Source organism: Aedes albopictus, chromosome 1, assembly GCF_035046485.1.
Source record: "Aedes albopictus strain Foshan chromosome 1, AalbF5, whole genome shotgun sequence".
NCBI classification, from domain to species: domain Eukaryota; kingdom Metazoa; phylum Arthropoda; class Insecta; order Diptera; family Culicidae; genus Aedes; species Aedes albopictus.
The window spans coordinates 89,934,705-89,957,451 of record NC_085136.1 but is presented as its reverse complement, the minus strand read 5'-3'; the positions used below and the strand labels follow the sequence as shown (position 1 = coordinate 89,957,451).

At 37.6% G+C, this 22,747-nt stretch overlaps 2 protein-coding genes and 1 long non-coding RNA gene across 4 annotated transcripts in view; 1 reads left to right on the top strand and 2 right to left on the bottom strand.

The window, feature by feature from the left end:
* LOC109410169 (metabotropic glutamate receptor 1) overlaps positions 1-22,747 on the bottom strand; it is a 679,657-nt gene that overhangs the window by 471,861 nt on the left and 185,049 nt on the right. The window lies entirely within an intron of this gene.
* Positions 1,100-1,716, bottom strand: LOC115256632 (uncharacterized). The gene is made up of 3 exons (XR_003892728.2): positions 1,690-1,716; positions 1,491-1,620; positions 1,100-1,424 (listed from the first exon to the last, which is right to left on the bottom strand). It is a non-coding gene; the product is annotated as an uncharacterized LOC115256632 (long non-coding RNA).
* Positions 15,655-22,747, top strand: part of LOC109427410 (N-terminal kinase-like protein) — a 38,639-nt gene continuing 31,546 nt past the window's right edge. Inside the window, exon 1 of one of the 2 annotated variants that reach the window (XM_062845015.1) lies at positions 15,655-16,291. In XM_062845015.1, the coding sequence (XP_062700999.1) occupies positions 15,911-16,291 (381 nt within the window). In that variant the 5' untranslated portion in view covers positions 15,655-15,910. The remainder of the gene's footprint in view (positions 16,292-22,747) is intronic. The other variant, XM_062845014.1, reaches the window with a different exon arrangement.

Sequence of the window (22,747 nt, the reverse complement as noted above, 5' to 3'; positions counted from 1 at the left end):
ACAGTGTCTCGCCCCTAGGCCAAAACTGACCAAAACTTACAAGGATTCTTATTTTTTTTCATAATTTTAACGAAACTGAAGAAATGGACAAAATCGAACAAAATCACTCATATCCGAAATATCCGATAAAATCGATTATAATTTTCGCATATTCATATCGAATCGAATAAAATCGGTGCACATCTCTAGCTAAAAATGTCAAATTTTCTCGATTTTTTGTTAGTTTTGTTTACAACCGCACCGGATTCGAGGCCGGACTTTTTGCATCATAACATTCAAGCGACGACTGGTTCTGGTGCCTCCAGGACCTCTGGTTTTCTGGCTGGCGGATTGTGTTTCAACTAAATTAGTTGGAATTTTGCTATGGAAGAGTCATTTGGCTGATGGATCTATCTTGGCGGTAGTGGAGTGGTGCAATCGTTGCCGTACGCTTTGGAATCATGATATGTAGTTAGGAGTTGTTGGGAGTGGATGTTGCGATACGTTTGGTGCTTGGTTTAAGGGAGGATTCTTCAAGAGTACTGTCGTACTCTTCCTGGTGGCTGTGACCCATTTAACTCGCACGCAACTTCCGGTGATTTTGAGCAAGACCTTCATTTGTTCATCGACGCCTTCGAGGATAGTTTTTGGGTAGGACGGTTTGAGTTATTCGGCCGTGTATCTGATCGAAAGGTTCACTTCCACAGGTTTATATGGCTTTCATTGTCCGCCATTGCATGTTCTCGTACATAAATACTACATATTATATTGTGAGACTCGTGAAAAAAGCTTTTCTCAACAAGCGTCTTATTTTAACCCACCTTGTTTTTTTTTAAAACCAAACAGAAAAAAATAGATTTCTGGAGCTCGATTTGAATAGGTCGTATGTGCTTTTGTCGATTAAAAATTCGATCAGTTGGATTCGCTTATTATAGCGAAAACCGTTGAAATTGAGCAAAGTTGATACATACAGCAGAATCCTCACAAAACGGGCTTTCTGTTCCATCATTAAAAGTTTGCAAAATATCTGCCATATTGCTACAATGAATAAAATAAACTGATCGAATTTTATATCGACAAAAGCACATACGACCTATTTAAATCGAGCTCCAGATTTATCTAACAAAGCATGCTATTTTTATTTAGTTCTTATTTATCTGAAATTAGACACATTCGACGAAGCAATTTTGTAGAAAAAGCTGACACACTTTCAGCGCTCTCATCATTGCGTAATGGCCGAGGTAATGGCAGTTTCCGAGAGCAATCCTCCGGCTGTCGGTTTGAATCTGAGCAGCGAATCCTCCGAAAATGGGGCTGTCCAGAGGTGTTCGTAAAACCGGTTTACTGGTAACCGCTGGTAGCTATTCCAAATAATCCTGCGGTACTCGTCTGAGGGCTCTTCCGATTTGCTTGGTAATCCTTTTTTGGCAGTTTTCCACCCAGTTCTGAAATTTCAACATAAAAGTAAAGCAATGTAACTTTACATGAACTGTTGTTTGGGTCTGTCTTACCTGACAGATTCAGCCAATGCAATTTGCTAATGATCTCCGCTGTTCCTCTTCCAGTGCCGATCGGAACCGTTACTCCTAATTCCGGTTTTTGCGCCTCAAGACGCCTTCCACATGGTGTCGTTTGGTCAGTCTGAAAATACGATAATAAACATAAAACAACAATGCTTTCTTTCTGCATCTTATTTCAATGAAAACTCACCTAAATTCCTGAGATAGTTCATAGCTGAGACGAGACTCGCGAAGAGGAAAAAAAGCAACGTCAAGTGCAGCCCAACTGAGCTGTCAGTTGTAGCCCGTTTTATTACGTTACCTAAAACGAGGATAGTATTGCTATCCGAGATAAATTCTGAAGCCAAAATTCACTCCGAGCAGCATTTTCTTCTCCTGTACTGTCAAAAATAAATTGAAAACAAACTCTTCCAATGATTACTTTGCTTGGCGATTGTTGGCGATGCAAAATTTCACCTCAACATGATTTTGTGCGTGAATGGGATTCAGTCACACTGCATGTGAGGTGATGCGGTCACGTACGTGTTTGAACCACCAGCCCACAACATAATAGTCCTGTTCAACGACGTAGGTTGAACTTACTCGAACTTGCTCCATCCCGCTCTTTCCCGTTTGTTGACAAATGGGTAAGAGTAGGATGCAGCAACTTCGAGCAAGTTCAACCTACGTCGTTGAACAGGACTAATGTCAACACAGATAGGAAGAAGAAAAAAATAACAAAGTGGAGAAAAGGAAGACCGTCTTCGCGAGTCTCTGAACTGTGGATTCAACTCAGAACTTGTTTTGATTGAACAGCTGATGGATCGACGCAGCTGATTTGTTAGGTGGAAGAGCTGTCAAATTCGGCGTCGCGACGTCGAAACGCTTTTAGCGATTTTAAACGGTATTGGGCGATTCTCAGACGATTTTCGTCATTATGTTCGATTTTTTCGGATATTTCGGATTTTTGCCATTTTGATGAAAATGGAAAGCATAAAACCGACGAAAACCAGACCAAAACTTGGAAAATGGGAAAAATCCGATAAAATCGATTTCAAATCAAATGTAATGAAAACTGTTGTGAATAATGTGGATAATCAAATAAAATTACGTCTTATCGCATGAAAATTGAACCAAATCGATTAGTGTCGACCCCCTCGGTAGCTACTATACATTTACATCCGATCTTTATGTAACAATATATTATTGTACGTGGATTTGCTAACTGAACACGACGAATCAGAACCGTCGTTTTTGGAATCGCCGTTCGAATCGCCGTTGGAATCGTCGTTCGATTGCAGAGCGAGACAGCAGACAGCAACTAAACTGACACATCGCTTTGACATATTTAACGTAGGAGCAACACGTGCGTGAGATTCTCTCTCTCGGTTGGTGTGGTTTGTTTTGATTCAATCTGACATTGCTTTTATGCTGCTCATGCTGCCGATGCTGCCAGCTGATGGTGGCAAGGATGGAGGAGCATAGTCGGAGGGGTGCTCCAATGCGTTTTCGGAAGAATTCGTCGAGATAAAAAGTTTTCGTTATAAAAAATATGGAAAATTCTAGTTTAAAAGTTCAACATTAAACTTTTCAATGCGTGTTACATATATTACTTTGCAGAGAATCAGTCTAGAGGTCGTTTAACGTAATAAGAGCATTAACATAAAAGTCTATAATTTTACAAGAACGCATTGAAACGCCCCTTGAAATTGAACGGAGATTCCCAACCAGCTCAAGCAAATTCCCTTGGAATTCATCTTTGAAGTAAATTAACAATATACTGTTTTTCTTACGTTTGAACCATTCACTATTCCGAAACAATCTTTTTCCGTGCATTTTTAATTATTTATTTCTGGAGCTCGATTTGAATAGGTCGTATGTGCTTTTGTCGATTAAAAATTCGATCAGTTGGATTCGCTTATTATAGCGAAAACCGTTGAAATTGAGCAAAGTTTATACATACAGCAGAATCCTCACAAAACAGGTTTTCTGTTCCATCATTAAAAGTTTGCAAAATATCTGCCATATTGCTACAATGACTAAAATAAACTGATCGAATTTTATATCGACAAAAGCACATACGACCTATTCAAATCGAGCTCCAGATTTAGTTTATGATTTTTTCCGTGCTTTGTTTTGTTGATGTTCGTGACATTTTTGTTGCAAAGGAAATGAAAGAGAAAAAAGTGAATAAGTTGAAACATCTATTTAAAGTCAATAAAATGTTTAAATAAAGTGGTAAACCAGGTGTCCTGAGGACTGCATATCCAAGAGATATGGTGGACTAGGTATGTAAAGTGCGATGAGAGGAATACGAATGTAGGTCAACCCGGAAAGACGCAGGCCAGATTACCGTAAATCAGTGGATGAGTTCAACACTATTCTTTCTCTTCTTCTCTCATGTGAAATTGCCTTGTACAACAACCGAATTAAATTTTATCTTTGACATTTTTAACATAAGGACTGGACTGGACACCTGGACACTGAAACGACTTCTGAACTTATCTACTGTCTTCGCTTTTTAACCTAACTTATAGTTGAATCGAACTTGACAGTTTTCTCATGAGTTGTTATGTACATATTTCATAGTTCAGCCAGACTGGAGCCTCAATATTGCAATAACGGTTAAGCACGCTGTAATGATACTTATGTACCTCGTCACCCACTCCATGCAACTACATTAGTTGTCTAATAACACTTAGCGCGCTAGGCATAGTTCCATCATGCCGCTCAAAGTGTTGCCACAAATAATGCTTAGTTTGCAAAACCCAGTTATCTGGCTGGTGGGACATGGGAGCCTAAGCTTCAACTGTTAATGCAATCAGAGGCTACTCAGACTTACACACCTAACTTTTATTACCGGGCTCAGTTATCGAATTACCGAATTCTCAACAGCTGAGCTCTCGGTGATCACCTCGGTAATCAAGTTCAACTACCGATTACTCGGTATTAAGTTATATCTGACAAAATGTCAAAAATCACTGAGCTCCTCGTCAAATTATTACTGAATACTTTGTAGAAAAAGTACCGAGTATTCAGTAATTTTTAATTTCAACGATTTTACAATTTACCGAGCACCTCAGTATTTGTTTTACAGATGTCCGTAAATGTTTAACCGTAATATCGGCAAATGATGCGAAATTAAGGAAAAATTGAGAAAAATAAAACGATAAATAAATACTCAAAGTAAATTTCATTTTTATTCTCATAAAGCGATCAATATGTGTAATGCTTAGTTAAATTGATGAATGATGCCATTGAACCTAGGGGCAAGACAGATACAGCGAGAGTAACTCTGTTATCGAAGTGTTGCTCAGAATTCCTCTGGATAGCTCTGGATCACTCTGGTTTGCCCGAAAGGTTGCCTGATACCAGTGAAAAATCGAGCAGTCTTGCCTGATTTCTCGCTTCGTATCGACGTTTCTGAATGGATTCGAGCGAAAATAGTTACTCAGGATTGCTCAGAGTTGCTCCGGATTGCACAGTGTCTCGCCCCTAGCATTGAACAAAACCAACCGCACGATTATTAAATTTGCATCCTGCAACATAACAGAAATCTTAGATTCCGGGGGAGGATTCAGTCTAGAGAAGTTTTGAGTTGTTCGGCTCCTTCCGCAGATCATCGGGTCCTCGGTCGGGCCAACAGATACGCGTGCGCAAGGAGTTTCGGCGTTCAAAGAATTCCATTCTTTACAGATGAATCACTTTCCCGTTAACAGCAACATCTAATTGAACCAGCAATCCTGAAACTGAACGAACGGTTTGTTGTAAGTTTTTTAACTTACATTAATGATTATGCAAACTTATCAAATTATTCTGTATTACTTTTTAAAACATTTTGGACCAAAACCACAGCCAAAAACCAGCAACTTTGATAAAATAGTGGCATCCAAGCGCACCATGCCGGGACACACTCTGACTATCATTTATAAATACAAATGGCGTCACACAAGTACACCAGGAACTGAGGCCTCGGTTAAGATTTTGAAGAGCATTCAGCACTTTTTTACTGATTGTACGGTACTCTTATTTACGGAGCTCACTAGAAGTACCGAATAACGCAATATACAATGTTCACCGGTACTTTTTATTACTGATATTTGTAAAAAATATTTTGTTTTGCAGGTGATCGGTAAAACCTATTACAGTAGACGTTCGCTCGGTGCAAACGGTTTAACTGCCATGCTTTTTAACTGCAAGTCCGCTAAGTGCAACAATTTTGCAGTTATCGCACCGCTATCTGTCAAAAACAAAACGTCAACAAAGTTGCGGTGTTTTTCGGATGCACTACACCTGCATTGCGATGTTTTTGAGTGCATTCTGGCTGCGTCCAACAGCATTTGACAACTGTTTGAAGGCTGTCAGTCGTTGCAGTTAGCGAATTTCTTTCGGTAACTGAAACGTAAACATGTTGCACTTATCGAACGTCTACTGTACTGAAATCGGATAATAGGGTCCTAAAATTAAAGACGAAATCTCGCTTATATTGAATAATACGATCAAGCATGGTATTCTAATCGAAATTGTACTTTTCTCGAACTTGAAAAACAAAGGAATAATGAGAAAATTCGAAATAAGTAAAATGGTAAATAGTTCTACTTTGACATTTGAGGTCTACCTAGTGTGACTGAGCTCGACATTTTTCGCACTGGGATTTCAAAAATGTTCCTATCTGACATACACGGTGAAAAAAAATTACTCAAAGTATGTGTTATAAGCTAGGGACGAGACAAAAGGCTAAAAAAATAAAAATTATATATTTTCAACTACGGTTAATAAAAACTTCAAAAATTGAGTAAATATGTACTCTTGAACCATATATTGTGGTTTAAAACAAGAAACTCGATAGGACTTTAGGAGCCTATTGTTCAAAAGTTTACTTATTCCTCAGCATAAATTAACTTTTACAGTTTGAACTCAGCAAAAATTATTGCCGAGGTAGAATTCGAGGTTTTAGTGTGTAGACGAGTTTAGGTTAGTTTGGCTAGAACTGCCATTATCGAAGGAACATGTCGAGATAATATAACATTATATGGTTTAACTAATGTAAAACAATACAGCATAACAAAAGAGAACCATTCCAAAACCATGATTAAATTTATAATTAGTAGTGAAATTACACAGAAAAAAATGTTGTGTAATATTACATCTGAACTGCTGCAACCCGATCAATACGTCGGTTGCATGAATATTACACAGGACGATGTACACATAAGAACAAAAGATTTTACATCAAAACAATGTAATCGTACATAGGAATCGTGATTACATCGATTATTTAGTACATCGGAATGAATTACATCGGGCGGGTTGCATTTATTTTTTGCTGTGTACAATTAAAAACAATATATTTACGGTACATTTTATTGTTTGAAACCATACGTGTGCCATACAATGTACGGTATATTAAAGCCCACGTATCAGTATTTCGAACAATTCGACACTGATTTTTCATTAGGGCCTAACTGACATTTTCGATTTCTCTTCATCGATCCTCTCTTTGTGTTATTACAGAATGTGTATTGAGTTTGCCCAAAGTTTTTTGATTGAAATGCGAAGGAGATAACTACACCTTCCTATAAAAACAAAAAGAATAATGATTTTGTTTGTTTTGATCAAGTTATTAGCGAAAGAGAGAGTCGACGAAGAGAAATCGATCAAGTCAGTTAGGCCCTTATGAAAAATCATTGTCGAATTCATTTACAATATTATTTATGGTTTTGTAAAAAAATATATATGGAGAAAAATATTTTTTTATATTGTTACGACACTTAACAACCCGTATAGTATATTGTAAAAATCTTATTTACAATTCACTGTATGGTGTCTACATTACATCTTATTGTTTTTGTATTTTTTATTTTTACAGTGGTGTTTATTGTAACAATATGGTTCCAAATAGTACTGTTACAATACAACATTCGGTTTTTCTACTGTATTTTTTATTCGGGAGGGCTTGTTCACAAATGTCATAACGCTCGAGGGGGTGCACAGTGATGCGAGGGCGGAAAAAAGTCGAAAAATCAACTTACGTATTTTGATTCAAATGTATTTTTTCATTTTTTCTCGACATTTGAATAGTCTATTTTCAAAATTTGGTGCTGATTGAATAAAAATTGAATTTTTTCCAGAGCTTTAAAGTGGGTGTAAATCATACTTGAAATTTAAGCTCCCATATAAAATGTATGGAAAAACAAAAACAAACTTCCTCTAAGTTTTCAAATATGAGCACACATTTGTACACATTTGACGCTGTATTCATTTTGAAGATTTTTTTGTCAGCTTTCAGAAAACCTAGGGGTTATTTTGCGCAAACTTGCGCAACATATGTTTTTCGGCAAAGAAACAACTAGAAAGCCCTTATGTTGAATAACATTTGACCTCCTGAGTTAGCGTATTGCTTTACTTATTTTGAGAATAAAAGGAGATACATGTATATCTGGAGCTCGATTTGAATAGGTCGTATGTGCTTTTGTCGATTAAAAATTCGATCAGTTGGATTCGCTTATTATAGCGAAAACCGTTGAAATTGAGCAAAGTTGATACATACAGCAGAATCCTCACAAAACGGGCTTTCTGTTCCATCATTAAAAGTTTGCAAAATATCTGCCATATTGCTACAATGAATAAAATAAACTGATCGAATTTTATATCGACAAAAGCACATACGACCTATTTAAATCGAGCTCCAGATATCTTCAAATTGTTACGATTGTATTGCTTCCATTTCTTATCTTTTATCATTTCACTTTTTATTTTCAAGGCTCAGACGTCATGAAGCTTTACGGAGCCATGCAAGCAACTCATACATAGACGAGAGGTCAATGGGAAAACATCTTTATATCTAAATTATTTCCAACATTTTCTCAAATTCTACATCAAAGAAGTTTCTATTCATTTGTATCGGCTCAGCTACCATAGCGCATAACAGAGCCGATGTTTGTTGTAGAATGTTAACATGTTTATGTGTGAAAAGTATTTTAGTTATTGTAGTTTGTGTTCGATTTATGACCGTTCCAGAATATTTTCGTATTTAAAATTTCAATTGCGATGGTGTCCCTTTGGGTCCTGTTTCTTGATTTTCTCGAAGTAAAATGGACCAATCTTAATGAGAAAGCATGAAATGACCCTAATATTCAAATCCGATCCTTTGATAAGTTGGTTGGCATGAATTTATCAACAAGCAAAAGTTTGATATTCACACAAAACGTAACGCGTGGAATGTGTCAAACGCCAAAGGAAGGTAAATTGGCATAGACAATTTTCAGTAAATAACTACGGAAGTCTTTGAAGAACTTTAATTGAAGCTGATGAGCAGATTTTGTTGAAGCTGGAACGTTACGCCAATAAATAGAAGGAAGTTATTTTTATCGAAATTGTAAACCTTAGATACGTTGGAAAAAAAAAACAAAATACTTGAACTTATTAATCCATGTTAAATATATCAGGTTTTGTAATTGTGTGCATTACACACGTCTGGTAAACTTTTTTTGTCCTGTGCGAGTAATTACGTGTTTTTGTTTTTCTATCGGATATTTTGCCTAATTCAGATAGATCCTAATTTTCGCCACTTCCTCAAGCATTAACCAATAACTCTATGCTCTGGCTTATTATACCGGTAGCTGTTCGAAAAATATTTCTTTACAATATTAACTAAGTACTGGTACGAAATTGTTTTAGTTGGTTCAAAAGTGTAACGTTCAAACGAACTGGTTCTTCTGATCTTTTAGGAGAACTTCATATAGGAGAACTTCAACGTTTCTCAAACTGAACAATAATTTATTTTAACCGATTCATAACTAAGTTGGTTTTAGCCAATTTGAAAAATTATTTAGTTTCGTTGATCTGTCATTGCACAGGCGGAACTTTTTTGTTCTTTTCAAAAGTTTATCGGATTAGTGAACCGGCTTTCCTTATCACTTATTTTGGTCCTATGTTTAATCGTTCAAGAAAATAAATTAACAATTATCAAGCTGGACAGCAAAATTAATTAACCGGTTTATAAATTATTGTTTTTGATTAACCGGGTCTCAAAATTATCTTTTTTTTGTCGAATGGGCATCCATTTACTAGTGGGATGAATTTCTTGATTTTACCGGTTCGAAAATGAACCGGTTTTCCAATTCACTTATTTTATTTTTTGTGGAAGGTTAGCTATAAGAAGTAATTATAAAACAACTATCCTCAAGAGATATAGTGTAATTATTTAACCGGTTAAAAAATAGATCGGTTAGACAAAACGGTTCAACAAATAATGCATTCTCCACTTGTTTATCATCATAATGTATAGAACATCAGCATAATACCAGTTGGACGAAATCCTTGATTTTACCGGTTCAAAAGTGAACCGGTTGAGCAAACCGGTTCGCAAATAATACATTTTATTCATGTTTAATTTCCCATGAAAATAAATTATAAAAAAATTAACGATTTCTAATCGGAATTATAAAATATTTTTTACCGGTTCAAAAATGAATCGGTAAAATGAACCGGTTCGGCGAAATGAACATTTCTATTGTACTATTCGCTTCTCACTCAAAAACAATCTGTTATCTCCATTGATTCCCTTTTGGACGTTGGAGGGTAAAAAACATTCCCAAATTGTCCACTTCCCCAGGGGAACCTGGATTCCGGAACGGTCCTGAAAGTGGCCAACCTGGTCCAAAAGTTCTGAATTGACTTTTAGTGGTCCTATTTTGCAAAATTATGACAAACGATGTGTCGCAAGATAGGTTTTAAAAAAAAAATCCAAATTTTCCATTTCCCCAGGGGAACCAGGATTCCGGCACGGTCCTGAAAGTGGCCAATGTGGCCCATAGGAAGTCAACATGACTTCTAGTTAACTTATTCTAATAAATAATAAAGTTTTTATAAGCTTTGAACGAATATCATGCATGTTAAGACTTTTTGCCACCTTTTGTATGGAGCCGCATCACTGTGGGGTGGGTGGGTGTCCTTTGTGGTGTTACAGCTCGAACAAATTATTTTGCTTCCCATACAAACAGTGTTATGAAGGGGTGGGTGGGTGTCAAAATAGGCCAATTTTGGCGTTATATTTGTGAATCTAGTTGTGAATGAACCTCTACCGCAGCTGTCAGACTACTGATTTTCACTGAGGAATCATCTAACGGCCCAATCGACTCCTTGGATACGACGACGATGATCATTGTTTGTTATTGGTTTACAGAGCATTTCACGAAATTGGGTTGTTTAGTGAATAAAATATTGCTAGTTTCGAAAGAGCTTCGAAAGATCGAAAGAGCTCATTTTTCTGAGTATAACGCAAGAGTGCCATACAGTTGAATACACATGTGTAAGTGAATTGTGCAAATATAATCATAACCCATTTGAGAAATGGCTATTACATATTGCCACCATGTCTTACGAGTTTTCATCGCTATAATATTTGACAATTTCTGCACATTATGATCTAGATTATGATATACTGTTACAACTTGGTATGGGATAAGCTGAGACGAGACTCGCGAAGACGGTCTTCTTTTTCTCCACTTTGTTATTTTTTTCTTCTTCCTATCTGTGTTGACATTATGTTTTGGGCTGGTGGTTCAAACACGTACGTGACCGCATCACCTCACATGCTGTGTGACTGAATCCCATTCACGCACAAAATCATGTTGAGGTGAAATTTTGCATCGCCAACAATCGCCAAGCAAAGTAATCATTGGAATATTTTGTTTTCAATTTATTTTTGACAGTACAGGAGAAGAAAATGCTACTCGGAGTGAATTTTGGCTTCAGAATTTATCTCGGATAGCAATACTTTCCTCGTTTTAGGTAACGTAATCAAACGGGCTACAACTGACAACTCAGTTGGGCTGCACTTGACGTTGCTTTTTTTCCTCTTCGCGAGTCTCGTCTCAGGGGATAAGTAGACCATTCTTTATAATCCTTAGGTGTTCGATCATAGTTTTTAACAGAAAAGCACCTCATCGTGATACAGTAACATTAAAGCCTGGAACACATAGCGTCCGTTCCGTCGAGGTTTGCGTTTTTTTGACAGTTTTCCCATGGGAAATGTGTCAAATTACTGTCACGCACACGCAAACGTATGCATTGTGTGGGGCACTTAACCCTCTAATACCCAATCCCGCCTTTAGACGGGGTATCCACTTATCCGCGAGCGGTAATGGCGGAGGCGGGCATATCCAACCGGTTCGGTTTTTGACGTTTCTTGGGGGAAAGTCAAAACAGTTTCGTTCTCCTCCTCACCCCTTCCTCCACCGTTTTTTGGCGCCAACCGATTGCGATACCCAAGAAACGTCAAAACTCGAATCGGTTATTTGTGCTCGCCGCCGCCATGATCGCTCGCGGATAAGTGGATGGTTTGAGCATTTTTGTAAATTTTGTTTCGTGGAAAATCTTTTTTTTTATATTTTTGGCTGATATTTGGGACTGTTCTGTATATCTCAAAATGGTTTTTGGTGTATTTTAAAGCGTATTTATATTTTTTTTTAAATCATTGAAAAATTGATGTTTTAGTAACCTTTTAGAAGTCATTGTTTATTTTGTATTGAATCGCTACAATTAACATGTTTTAAATTTTTCCCAAATCATTCTATCCTTGTTTAATAGATTAAGGGAATCGAATACACTCTAAAATTATTTTCCTTGAAATTACACGGAAAATAAAATTTTCTGTGAAAAAAATTTGAAATAATAATATTTCAACAGTAATCATAAAATCTCAAAATCTTTTCATCTCAAAAAATCCGTTCCCCAAATTCAGGAAAAATATAAAAGTGTGGGGATGTTCAAAAATAAAAATTAGAAAAATCAAAAACTGAAATTCACGAAATCGATAAATAAAAAGAATCATCTTCTAAAACATGTTTAAATCGATTTTAGATGACGAAAAATGATATTCAGATCAAAATCAAAAATTTGGGCATTAGAGGGCTAACAGATAGAGGAGACGTATTGTTAAACTCCAAACACAAACTGTAATTTACTATGCGGGTCTAGGGGCGAGACACTGTGCAATCCGGATCAACTCTGAGCAATCCTGAGTAATTATTTTCGCTCGAATCCATTCAGAAACGTCGATACGAAGCGAGAAATTTGGCAATAGACCGATGCAAATTTTGAAATTTTCGCTCCCCTATGCCTAAACGATCACAATAAGGGTTCTGATCATCCTGCCAAAATTTGAGATTTTTTGGATTAAATTTGACTGAGCACACGCCATTTAAAGTTTTCATGGAAATTACTATGGGAAATGTAATCTTTCATTTCCACGGGCTGAAGTATCTATCCATGATGTCTTAAAAATAAAACCGACATGGATTCACATAGCTTAAACAGTAATTAATCAAAGTTTCGAAGATACATGACACGTAAAACCCATAGAAAAATTGTTATTCAATAAAATTTGATTTTAAATCTTTAGCAATGCTCTTTTACTTTAACTTTTGGGAACACTGCGAGAGCAAAATTCTTCCTAGTAGGCCAAATGAAAATTTTACAAAGCAAAATGTCAAAATGGGAATGCGGTGGCGTGCAGCAACAGCGAGTACAGCTACTCTTTGGTGAAGAGTAACAGGATGCAGCTTAGGATAAAGACAAACAGCCGCAAATTGACGATAAGAATACTCCTCCACTTCCAGATACTCTGGAATACAATATTGGCTCACGGTTAACGCTCGACAACTCAATCTGAATCTTAATCTGGAAGTGAACGGCCGTCATTATATTAATTAAATTTCAGGGGTTAAGGCTCCCTGTCACAGACGATCCGAATTACATACGAGCCGATATATAAATTCATAGGACACTTTCTTTACATTTTATGGCTAGACAAACGCAATCATTGGCTCATAGTTCATTAACATTTTCCAGAAAATTGCTCATTTATTCCTAGAAATGCTTATCCAATGTCATATTGAAATCTAGTAGAAAAAATTGAAGTCTATGGTAATGCCCGAATGAGTGTACAAAACTGATTACACTCATTCGGAGAGGGTATTCTGCTTAGAGGGCACAAAAAAGTCGGTACAAGGTACATGGGGGTGGTTGCCGTGCATGGCACCGAATGTAATGAATTATAGACAATCCAATGCAGTGTTGTTTTTTGGCCCTACAGTCGTCAGTCCAGAGAATACGGAAGTTGCTAGTCTCCTCCTCGATCCGCGGAAACACAACTTGAGGAAATCGCAGTAGAACGGATGTTTATGAGCAGTTAAAATTCGTAGTGTCGCTCCTGATGCAGCGAATTGTGTTTTTGTTTTGACACATTGCGTTGCGCAATTTTCCTTGCCTACTAGGCATAATTTATCCCACGCAGTGTTCCCAAGAAGAAAAGTAAAACATCATTACTAAAGATTTAAATTAAAATTTTAATGTATAACAATTTTTCTAAAGGTTTTACGTGTCATGTATCTTCGGCACTTCGATAGATTTATGTGTAAGCTATGTGAATCCATATGGGTTTTATTTTTAAGATGTCATGAAAAGATATTTCGGCCTGTGAAAATGAAAGATAAGATTTTCCACAGTAATTTCCATGTAAACTTTATATGGCGTGTGCTCAGTCAAATTTGATCCAAAAAATTTCAAGTTTTGGCAGGATAATCAGAACCCAAATTGTGATCGTTTAAGCATAGGGGAGCGAAAATTTCAAAATTTGCATCGGTCTATTGGGCAAGACTGCTCGATTTTTCACTGGTATCAGGCAACCTTTCGGGCAAACCAGAGTAATCCAGAGCTATATCCAGAGGAATTCTGAGCAACACTTCGATAACAGAGTTACTCTCGCTGTATCTGTCTTGCCCCTAGTTGGCGACATCCGGTTTGGTGGCGAAGCGACAATATTGTGCGTGCAAGAAAAGCACAATTATGCCTGCAATTATGGCGACTACTATCCAAGGCCTTCAATGATGGACAGAATTTAATCGCAATGCAAATGCCACGTGAAGTTGCAGCAGCCATCGCATCATCCGGCCATGTGGCGACCTTATTTCAAAAATTGTCAAAGAGCGCTATGATGCAAAATTTGAAAACAGGTCTGTTTTCTTGGGCGACTGTCTCGCGCGTATCTCTGACTGCGGCTAAAAGTAGTCGCGAAAGTAGATTTTATTTTGAATCGTATAATAATAATTGGGTTTTTAAATTTAGAAAAATGTATTGATATTTTGATTTTATACGAAAGAGCACCTTTTTTGAGCCACTATGATTTTTTTCAGATTTTTAGAACTTTATTTTATTCTCAATTTAGTTGAAAATCGGAGTTTTTGACTAGCGAAGTTGGATTTTTCTCCAAATCCATGCGTCGGACCTAACTTCGGAAGTGGTGCGCTGTATAGTAAACCTTGTCCGCTATACAGCGCACCACTTCCGAAGTTAGGTCCGACGCACGGATTTGGAGAAAAATCCAACTTCGCTAGTCGAAAATTCCGGGATTCAACTGCACGTACAATAGTACCTAAAATCAATTTCAAAGAGATTTTTTTAAATCACCTTTTGACAGCTGGGCGACTATTTGACAGCTCCGCCCAGTACAAAATGCAACGAGGGGTGATTCGATAAATCGCTCCCATAGAAACTTCAAACTGATTTTAAAATAGGTTCCCGGGTAGGTCATGAAAATTTGGATTTCGGCTCAGTTTGACATTCAGATTCAGAATATGAAATTTCTAGATTGAGTTTAAATAAGGGCGAAAGTAACATGAGAGAATTCTCTTCATCGACTCTCTCTTCTGCAAATTAAAGTGACAAGATGCAAATTTAATCGAACTTTTTAACATTTAGACGCTAGATTGCATCGCAGCCTTGCGATTTATGACCTAAAAGTTCAACCATACTTGCATTTTGTCACTTTAATTTGAAGAAGAGAGAGTCGATGAAGAGAACTCTCTCATGTTAGTTTCGCCCTTATTTAAACTCAATCTAGATTTATCCCAACACCGCTAGAAGCCAAAATCGATTTTCGCAACTTCCAAAGACCGTGTTTCGACCGAATCGACAAGCTTGAAGGAGAGCAATCCTTGCTATCTGCAATCTTCGACGGCGATAACATCAATATTTTTTCAGTACCGGGTTTTTGTTATCTTTGACGTTTCCCTTTTGTGTGCATTTTCTGAGCTGTCAAAATTTTTATCTCAACCGTTTTCTGCTGGTGGAAAAAGTCGCACGACGACGAAAGGGAAGAAAAAACTCCATCAGAACGTCGAAAACTGGACTGATGGTGAATAATCTCTGCGTCAGCGGGACGGAAAAAGTGAAAATTCATTAAAGTTTTCCCCAATAGAAAATCGATTTTGCCAACGGGAAAAAGTGCGGATTGTGACGATCGGAGTGATCCGTGTGCGGGACATATCGGTGCGTCCATTAGTGGGTTTCGTGGGTGTGTATTTTAAATTGCGTGTCCGTCGTCGTCGTCGTCGTCGTCATCGCCTCGGGAGCTCGGAAGAAGAAGGATGTGGTCTTTCTTCTCACGGGACTCGGCCAAAGATTTTCCGTACGAAATCGGCGAGCCAGTGCCGCAGTTCGATTCGCGTAGCATCTGGTCGCTGCACCGGGGCAAACGGAAAGGTGCCACCGGGGAGGAAGTGTCCGTGTTTGTGTACGACATCAAGAATGGGACCGACGTCAAGCTGGAACTGGCCAAGGCCGCCGTGAAGCGACTGAAAACGCTGCGCCATCCGAGCATTTTGCAGTTTTTGGACAGTCTGGAGACGGATAAGGTGCTGTACGTGGCAACCGAGCAGGTGGAACCGCTGGGGACGTACTGCGAGAGGCAGGCCGGCGATGGACCCCAGCGGGACCTCTACCTGGCATGGGGAATTTTCCAAATTACGGTAAGACGGGAGGGGGATACAGGGCAAACTTTTTTTTTTCTCGCATTAGTTTTTGTTGTGGAGGAAATTGTGTCACAGAGTTCCATTGAGATGTGGGGAGAAAGAATGGGAAGTTGCTGCTCTCGTGAGGAGCGGAGCGATGATCGGGGAGAAGGTGCTAGAGCAGGGGTTCCCAAGCGTGGGAGTGTTTTGCATTTTGTGATTTGCTAACATATGGTTAGTTTTTAGTGCTGTTTATGCTGAATTAAACTTTATTACCTGAACTTATATTTTTTTCTGACGCTATAACCCAACTAGGATAGTATCTATTTCTCAGTTTACTGTTTTGCTATACGATTTCAAGTGCCATTTTGACTGTGAATGTACTTCAACATAAACAGATCGGACTATTGAGCACCAGAAATAAAGAATTATCACTTTTTATACCTCTGTATGATTAGAACAGAAAAGATACGTTCTAGAACATACGCTTCATGAAAAATAAACAATCGAATCATATCAGAGGATGACAGAAAAAAAAAACAATTGCGTCCAGGGATGTTTATTAGCATTCTTCGAATGTCCTGGGTCTGTACCCGAATAAAAAATACAGTAGAAAAACCGAATGTTGTATTGTAACAGTACTATTTAAAACCATATTTTTACAATAGAAACCACTGTAAAAATAAAAATACAAAAACAATAAAATGTAATGTAGAACACCATACAGTAAATTGTAAATAAGATTTTTACAATATACTATACGGGTTGTTAAGTATCGTAACAATATAAAAAAATATTTTTCTCCATATATATTTTTTTGCAAAACCATACATTATATTGTAAATGAATTGTTATAAATACTGATACGTGGGTTTTAATAAACCGTACATTGTATGGTACACGTATGGTTTCAAACAACAAAATGTACCGTAAATATAGTTTTTAATTGTAGTTTCACCACTGGTTATACATTTAATTAAATGGTTTTGGAATGGTTCTCTTTTGTTATGTTGTATTGGTTTACATTACATAAACCATGTAATGTTATATTATCTTGTCATTTTCCTCCTGTTAATGGCATCTTAGGCTTACTAGCATTATGAGAATGCGCTTTGGGAATTCTCCAGAGCGTTTTGGATAACCCTTCATATATTGGATCGCCCACGTCTAAGTCTGAGTCGAGGTCTGAGTAGTCTCTGATTGCATTAACAGTTGAAGCTTAGGCTCCCATGCCCCACCAGTCAGATAACCGGGTTTTGCAAACTAAGCATTATTTGTGGCAACACTTTGAGCGGCATGATGGAACTATGCCGAGCGCGCTAAGCATTATTAGACCACTAATGTAGTTGCATGAAGTGGGTGACGGGGTACATAAGTATAATTACAGCGTGCTTAACCGTTATTGCAATATTGAGGCTCCAGTTTGACTAAAGTTTGAAATACACGTATGTATTTAACAACTCATTAGAAAACTGTCAAGTTCGATTCAAGTATAAGTTAGGTTAAGAAGCGAACCCACAGACGAACCTATATAAGAATTTCTTTCAGTATTCAGTCCAGTCCATATGTTAAAGATGGCTCTACGTCAAAGATAAACCCGCATAATCACAAACTGTAAATGCACTGCTTTACACACGCAGAAAAATAAATTGTAAACACAATTAAATTCTAGTTCAAATCAACCGATTTTTCAGTTTACTATAGCGACAAACTGATTTCTAGTTTAAACTGAACTGTTCCAATTGTTTGATAATACAAATATTTTCATTTGTCGAAATTTTTGACAGTTTGTTAAAACAAACAGAGATATGGTTTTTTCAACATGAAATAATTGATTGATTCAAACGACTGCACTTTTGCCACTAACAAACCCGGAATGTGATTGTTTTGGTGACGGCAGCAACTGCTGCAGCTCGGAAATCTATTTTTAGATCGTCGGTAAGCGGATGGCGAGGAGAACGACTAGAAAAAGACAAAAAAGGCGAAACCGATCAACTTTTTGTGGATGCTGTCGTGAGTACCTGCGCGTTATCCATCACGGCCAAAGCTGCACTTGGAAGTTGGCGTGATGGATTTGCTGCACCTTCTTCGCTGTGGCGATGTTAGGGTAAGCATTTTATAGATGTGTGAGTGCTTTCGGACCATGTTTATGGTTTTTATTTTGTTGAAACAAATGAAATTTTTGACATTATTATGTTTCCAGTTCAAAACCGAATTAGCGACATTTTTTCTTTTACTTCCGCTGCTTTTGTCTTACGTTAAACACAATGTCGGAAGTGGGGCGCTGTATTGTACACCTGGTACTGTATACAGCGCCCCACTTCCGACATAGTGTTTAACGCAAGGCAAAAGCAGCGGAAGTAAAAGAAAAAATGTCGCTAATTCGGTTTTGAACTGGAAACATAATATATGAAATGATGGTAATCGATTGTTTTTATCAATAAACTCTGAATGAAAACAATTAAATATAACTTTGGAATAAGTAAATTCTCAGTTTGAAAATCAACCATGCGTTTTATTGTTTTAAACAAGCGTCATTTTTCTGCGTGCACACTGTAGATAACCATTAGTAATTGTCATTTAACCATTTCTTAGACTATCGGAAGTAACATTAAGCTAACCATTCCATGTACATATTTGCCAGTTTGACAAACGGTAATCTGCCAATTTACAGTATGTGGAATAGGCGGTTAAGATAGGTTACCATAAAAATTCGCTCGTTTTCTCGAACAAATTTTTCGCAATACAGTAAAGGAAACGGTCAATATATTATCCCGTTTTTCAGACAATTCACTGCATAGCAAATAGTAAAAGAACAGTTTAACAGTAAATCTAGAAGAAAAACGAACACTGTATGGGTCATTATTGATGTATGGTCTTTCGTGGTATTTTAGGCGTATGGTATACGGTTCTGCTATATTTGAACCGTTTGAAATAAAAAACCACTTATGCGTTCATCGGATATTTTTATTAAACAAAATACAATACCCCATACTGGGCTTGGTAATACCTACAACTATTGACAGATTAGGTGGTAATTGCTGTGGTGAAAGTGGATTTCCATCGCAGGGAGCATTCAATTCCCGCCCGCAGGAGGGCGAATCCTTCGGTACTCCCTTTTGTGGGACTCCCCGCAGCCGCAAAGTAAGGCCGGATCAGGTTTCTCCAGTTGACTTGGAGTTCCGGAATCCTGCAAAACAATTTGCATCCGATGAAATATATCACAACATAAAAAACAAGTCTTGCAAAACTTACCTTTGTTTCATCCAGACCGTACTCACGGCGCTTGAAACTGTTATCCATCCGAGGAAAGTTTTCTGTTCACTGTCCACTCAACTTGGGGGCGGAAGATTTTTTTTTCTACTTATGCAAACTTCAAAGTTCGACCGGAACAAATACCAATGCAAGCTACTATTTGGCAAACTGTTGAATTTAAGTGGCATACAGTGAAATGCACATGTGTAAGTGTGTTGCGGAAATAAAATCACAAACCGTTTGAGAAGGGAACGTCCATAAATTACGTCACGCTTTGAGGGGGGAGGGGGGGTTCAGCAAAGTGTGACGACCCATACAAAAATTTCAGAGGTCCCATACAAAAAGTGTGACATAGGGGGGAGGGGGGGGGGTTGAAAATGGTCGATTTTTGCGTGACGTAATTTATGGACGTTCCCGAATAGGTAATTTTATATTGCGACCATATCTCCTGAGTTTTCATCACTATATCATTCGACAATTTCTGCACAATATGACATATTGTTACACCTTGGTATGTATGCAAACCACCGTTCTTTATGATCAATTGCTTCGAATTTCATATTTTCAACAGAAAATAATCTGTTCGTGGTACAGTAACAGTTTGAGATAAAGAAGACTTACTGTGTGGAGAATAACACAAACTGTATTTTGCTATGCGGGAAGTTCGTCAATCGTATTCCTCTCATCGCACTCTACATACCTAGCTCGCCATATCTCTTGGATCTGCGATTCTTAAGACATCTGGTTTACTACTTATTTAAACATTTTATTGACTTTAAATTGATGTTTCAACTTATTCACTTTTTTCTTTCCTCTCCTTTGCATCATAAAAGTCACAAACATCAACAAAACAAAGCACGGAAAAAATCTAAAACTGAATAAATAATTAAAAATGCACGGAAAAATAATGTTTCGGAAACGTGAATGGTTCAAACGTAAGAAAAACCAAGGGGAATGACATATCCTTTTCTAACCGGAATATCTGCATTTATCCGTTTCTAACCGTCGCTAACCGCGTCAAACTTCTGCTCACTTAGCAGCTCGCTTAGCAACGGTTAGCGACGGTTAGAAACGGATAAATGCGGATATTCCGGTTAGAAAAGGATATGTCATTCCCCTTGAGAAAAACAGTATAATATAGTGTTACATAAAAATCAAATGTAAATGTATAATAGCTACAATGTGCGAAGCTTTCAGTGAACCATTTCATTACAATATACATTATTGTAGCTGGTACACTGTATGGTGCAGGAATGGTTTTCACCAAACACCCTATGGTTAGTTTTTATCCGGGTATCCATCTAAAAATAAACCTTCAGTTGTATTGTTTTAAGTATATCCTTCTCGGAATTTTCCTACAGACAGTTTCATAGACTTATATACTGTATATACTCATCTCCCGGAAGCATCCTTGGAAGATTTCTAGAAGGTATTCTCGTAAAAACCTTGAAACTATCACTGGAGGAAACCATCGAGGTATCCCTGTAGAAATTCTTGAAGGGAACCTCTGGAGATTTCTTAAGAAATTTCCTGGAGACATTCCCGAAGAACTTTCAAATAATGGAATCCTTGAATCTACCAGAAGGAATTCCTGGACAAATCGCTGAAATGTATTCGAGAAAAAAATCAGGAACAATTAAAGAAGGTGCATTCCCTTGAGAAGTTCCGGAAGAAATCCCTGAAAGAATTGCAAAAGAGTCTTCCTTGGGGTAATTCCTGAAGGATCCCCTGGAAGAATCCCTGGAGGAATTATTGTAAAAAATACTGATGGAATCCCTCAGTTAACTCCTGAAGAAACTGCTGGAGAGAATCCGGATGAAATCCTTGGAAAATTTAAGCCAACTTCTTGGAAAAATCACTACATAAATTTCAAACTCAAATCCCTGGTGGAATTCTAGGATAAGTCCTAAACAATCGTTGAAGGAAACCGACAAATTCCCGGGAGTTTCTGAAAGAATCCTTGACAAATTTTTGGAAGAATCCCTAAGTTCTAGATAATTTTACTAAATAATTTTGCAGGAGTCTTGGAGAAAAAATCATCTCCGGATACATTCTTGTAAGAATCGCAGAAATTTTAACTCCTTTAGAGGAGCTGCTAGGAATATTCTTGAAGGAATTCATGGATGAATTCCTGAACAAATCCGTGGTTGAACTCCTAAAGGATTGCTTGGAGAAAGTTTTGAAAGAATTTCTGGACGACTTCTTACTGAATTTCCTGGCTCTGTATGTATCTCTGTAAAATTATTTTGAAAAATTCCAATACAAATTGAAGAAGGAATCCCTCTAGATATCCTTGAAGTAATTTAAAAACTCTGCAGGTACTCCTGGAGACATTCCCAGAAAAATTCTTGGATGCATCTCTGGAAAAGATGATGGAATGATTTCTATTGGAAACCTCGAATACATTTTTGAGGAGATTCCGATATGAATTTCTGAAGAAATCACAAGTTGAATTCCTGGAGAAATTCCTGTAGAAATTCTCGGAACTCCTTCAAAAAATCCTGCTGGTAGACCTCCAGAGATATATCTAAGGATTCCTCACGATTTTGTTTTGTTTTTGGGATTCTCCCAGTTCTTGGGATTCCTTCGAAAACTCTTGCTATTTTTCCTCGAAGAGGTATATGTCATTTGCCAAGATGATTTCTCCGAAGATTTATCAAGAACATTCATCTTGGTTCCCCAAGAGTGCTTGCCATGATTCCTCCAGAAATTCCTACTAGGATTCCTAGGTTTCTCTAAAAATTCCTCTTGGCCTTCCTTCGTGGATTTCTCCAGGAATGCCTGGGATTCCTCCATAGATTCCTCTTGTGTTTTTTTCTTCAGAAATTATTCCTATGCTTTTGAAAAAATGTGACTTGCACCGCTTCGTGGCGAAATTGCACATCGAATTCAGCTGTAAGCCCTTGACCTAACAAACAACTTTGCCTTTGAACGGAACGACATATCTATAAATCTGTAAGCCCTGGCATTTGCATTCAAAGGGGAGTCTCCACGAGCTTCCAGAGCAAATCTCCGCAAGATTCCAGGGAAAAGCTTTACAAGATTCCGGGAAAAATCGCCACGAGCTTCCGGAGGGAATCTCCACACTAAGAAAAATCCGCATCTAGTTTCTGTGTGTTCACACATAGAATTTTGCAATCAAGCTTTGCACTCGAAAAATAAATGCATCGCACATAAACTCAAATGACGCATTTGAACGATATAATATATCTATATACA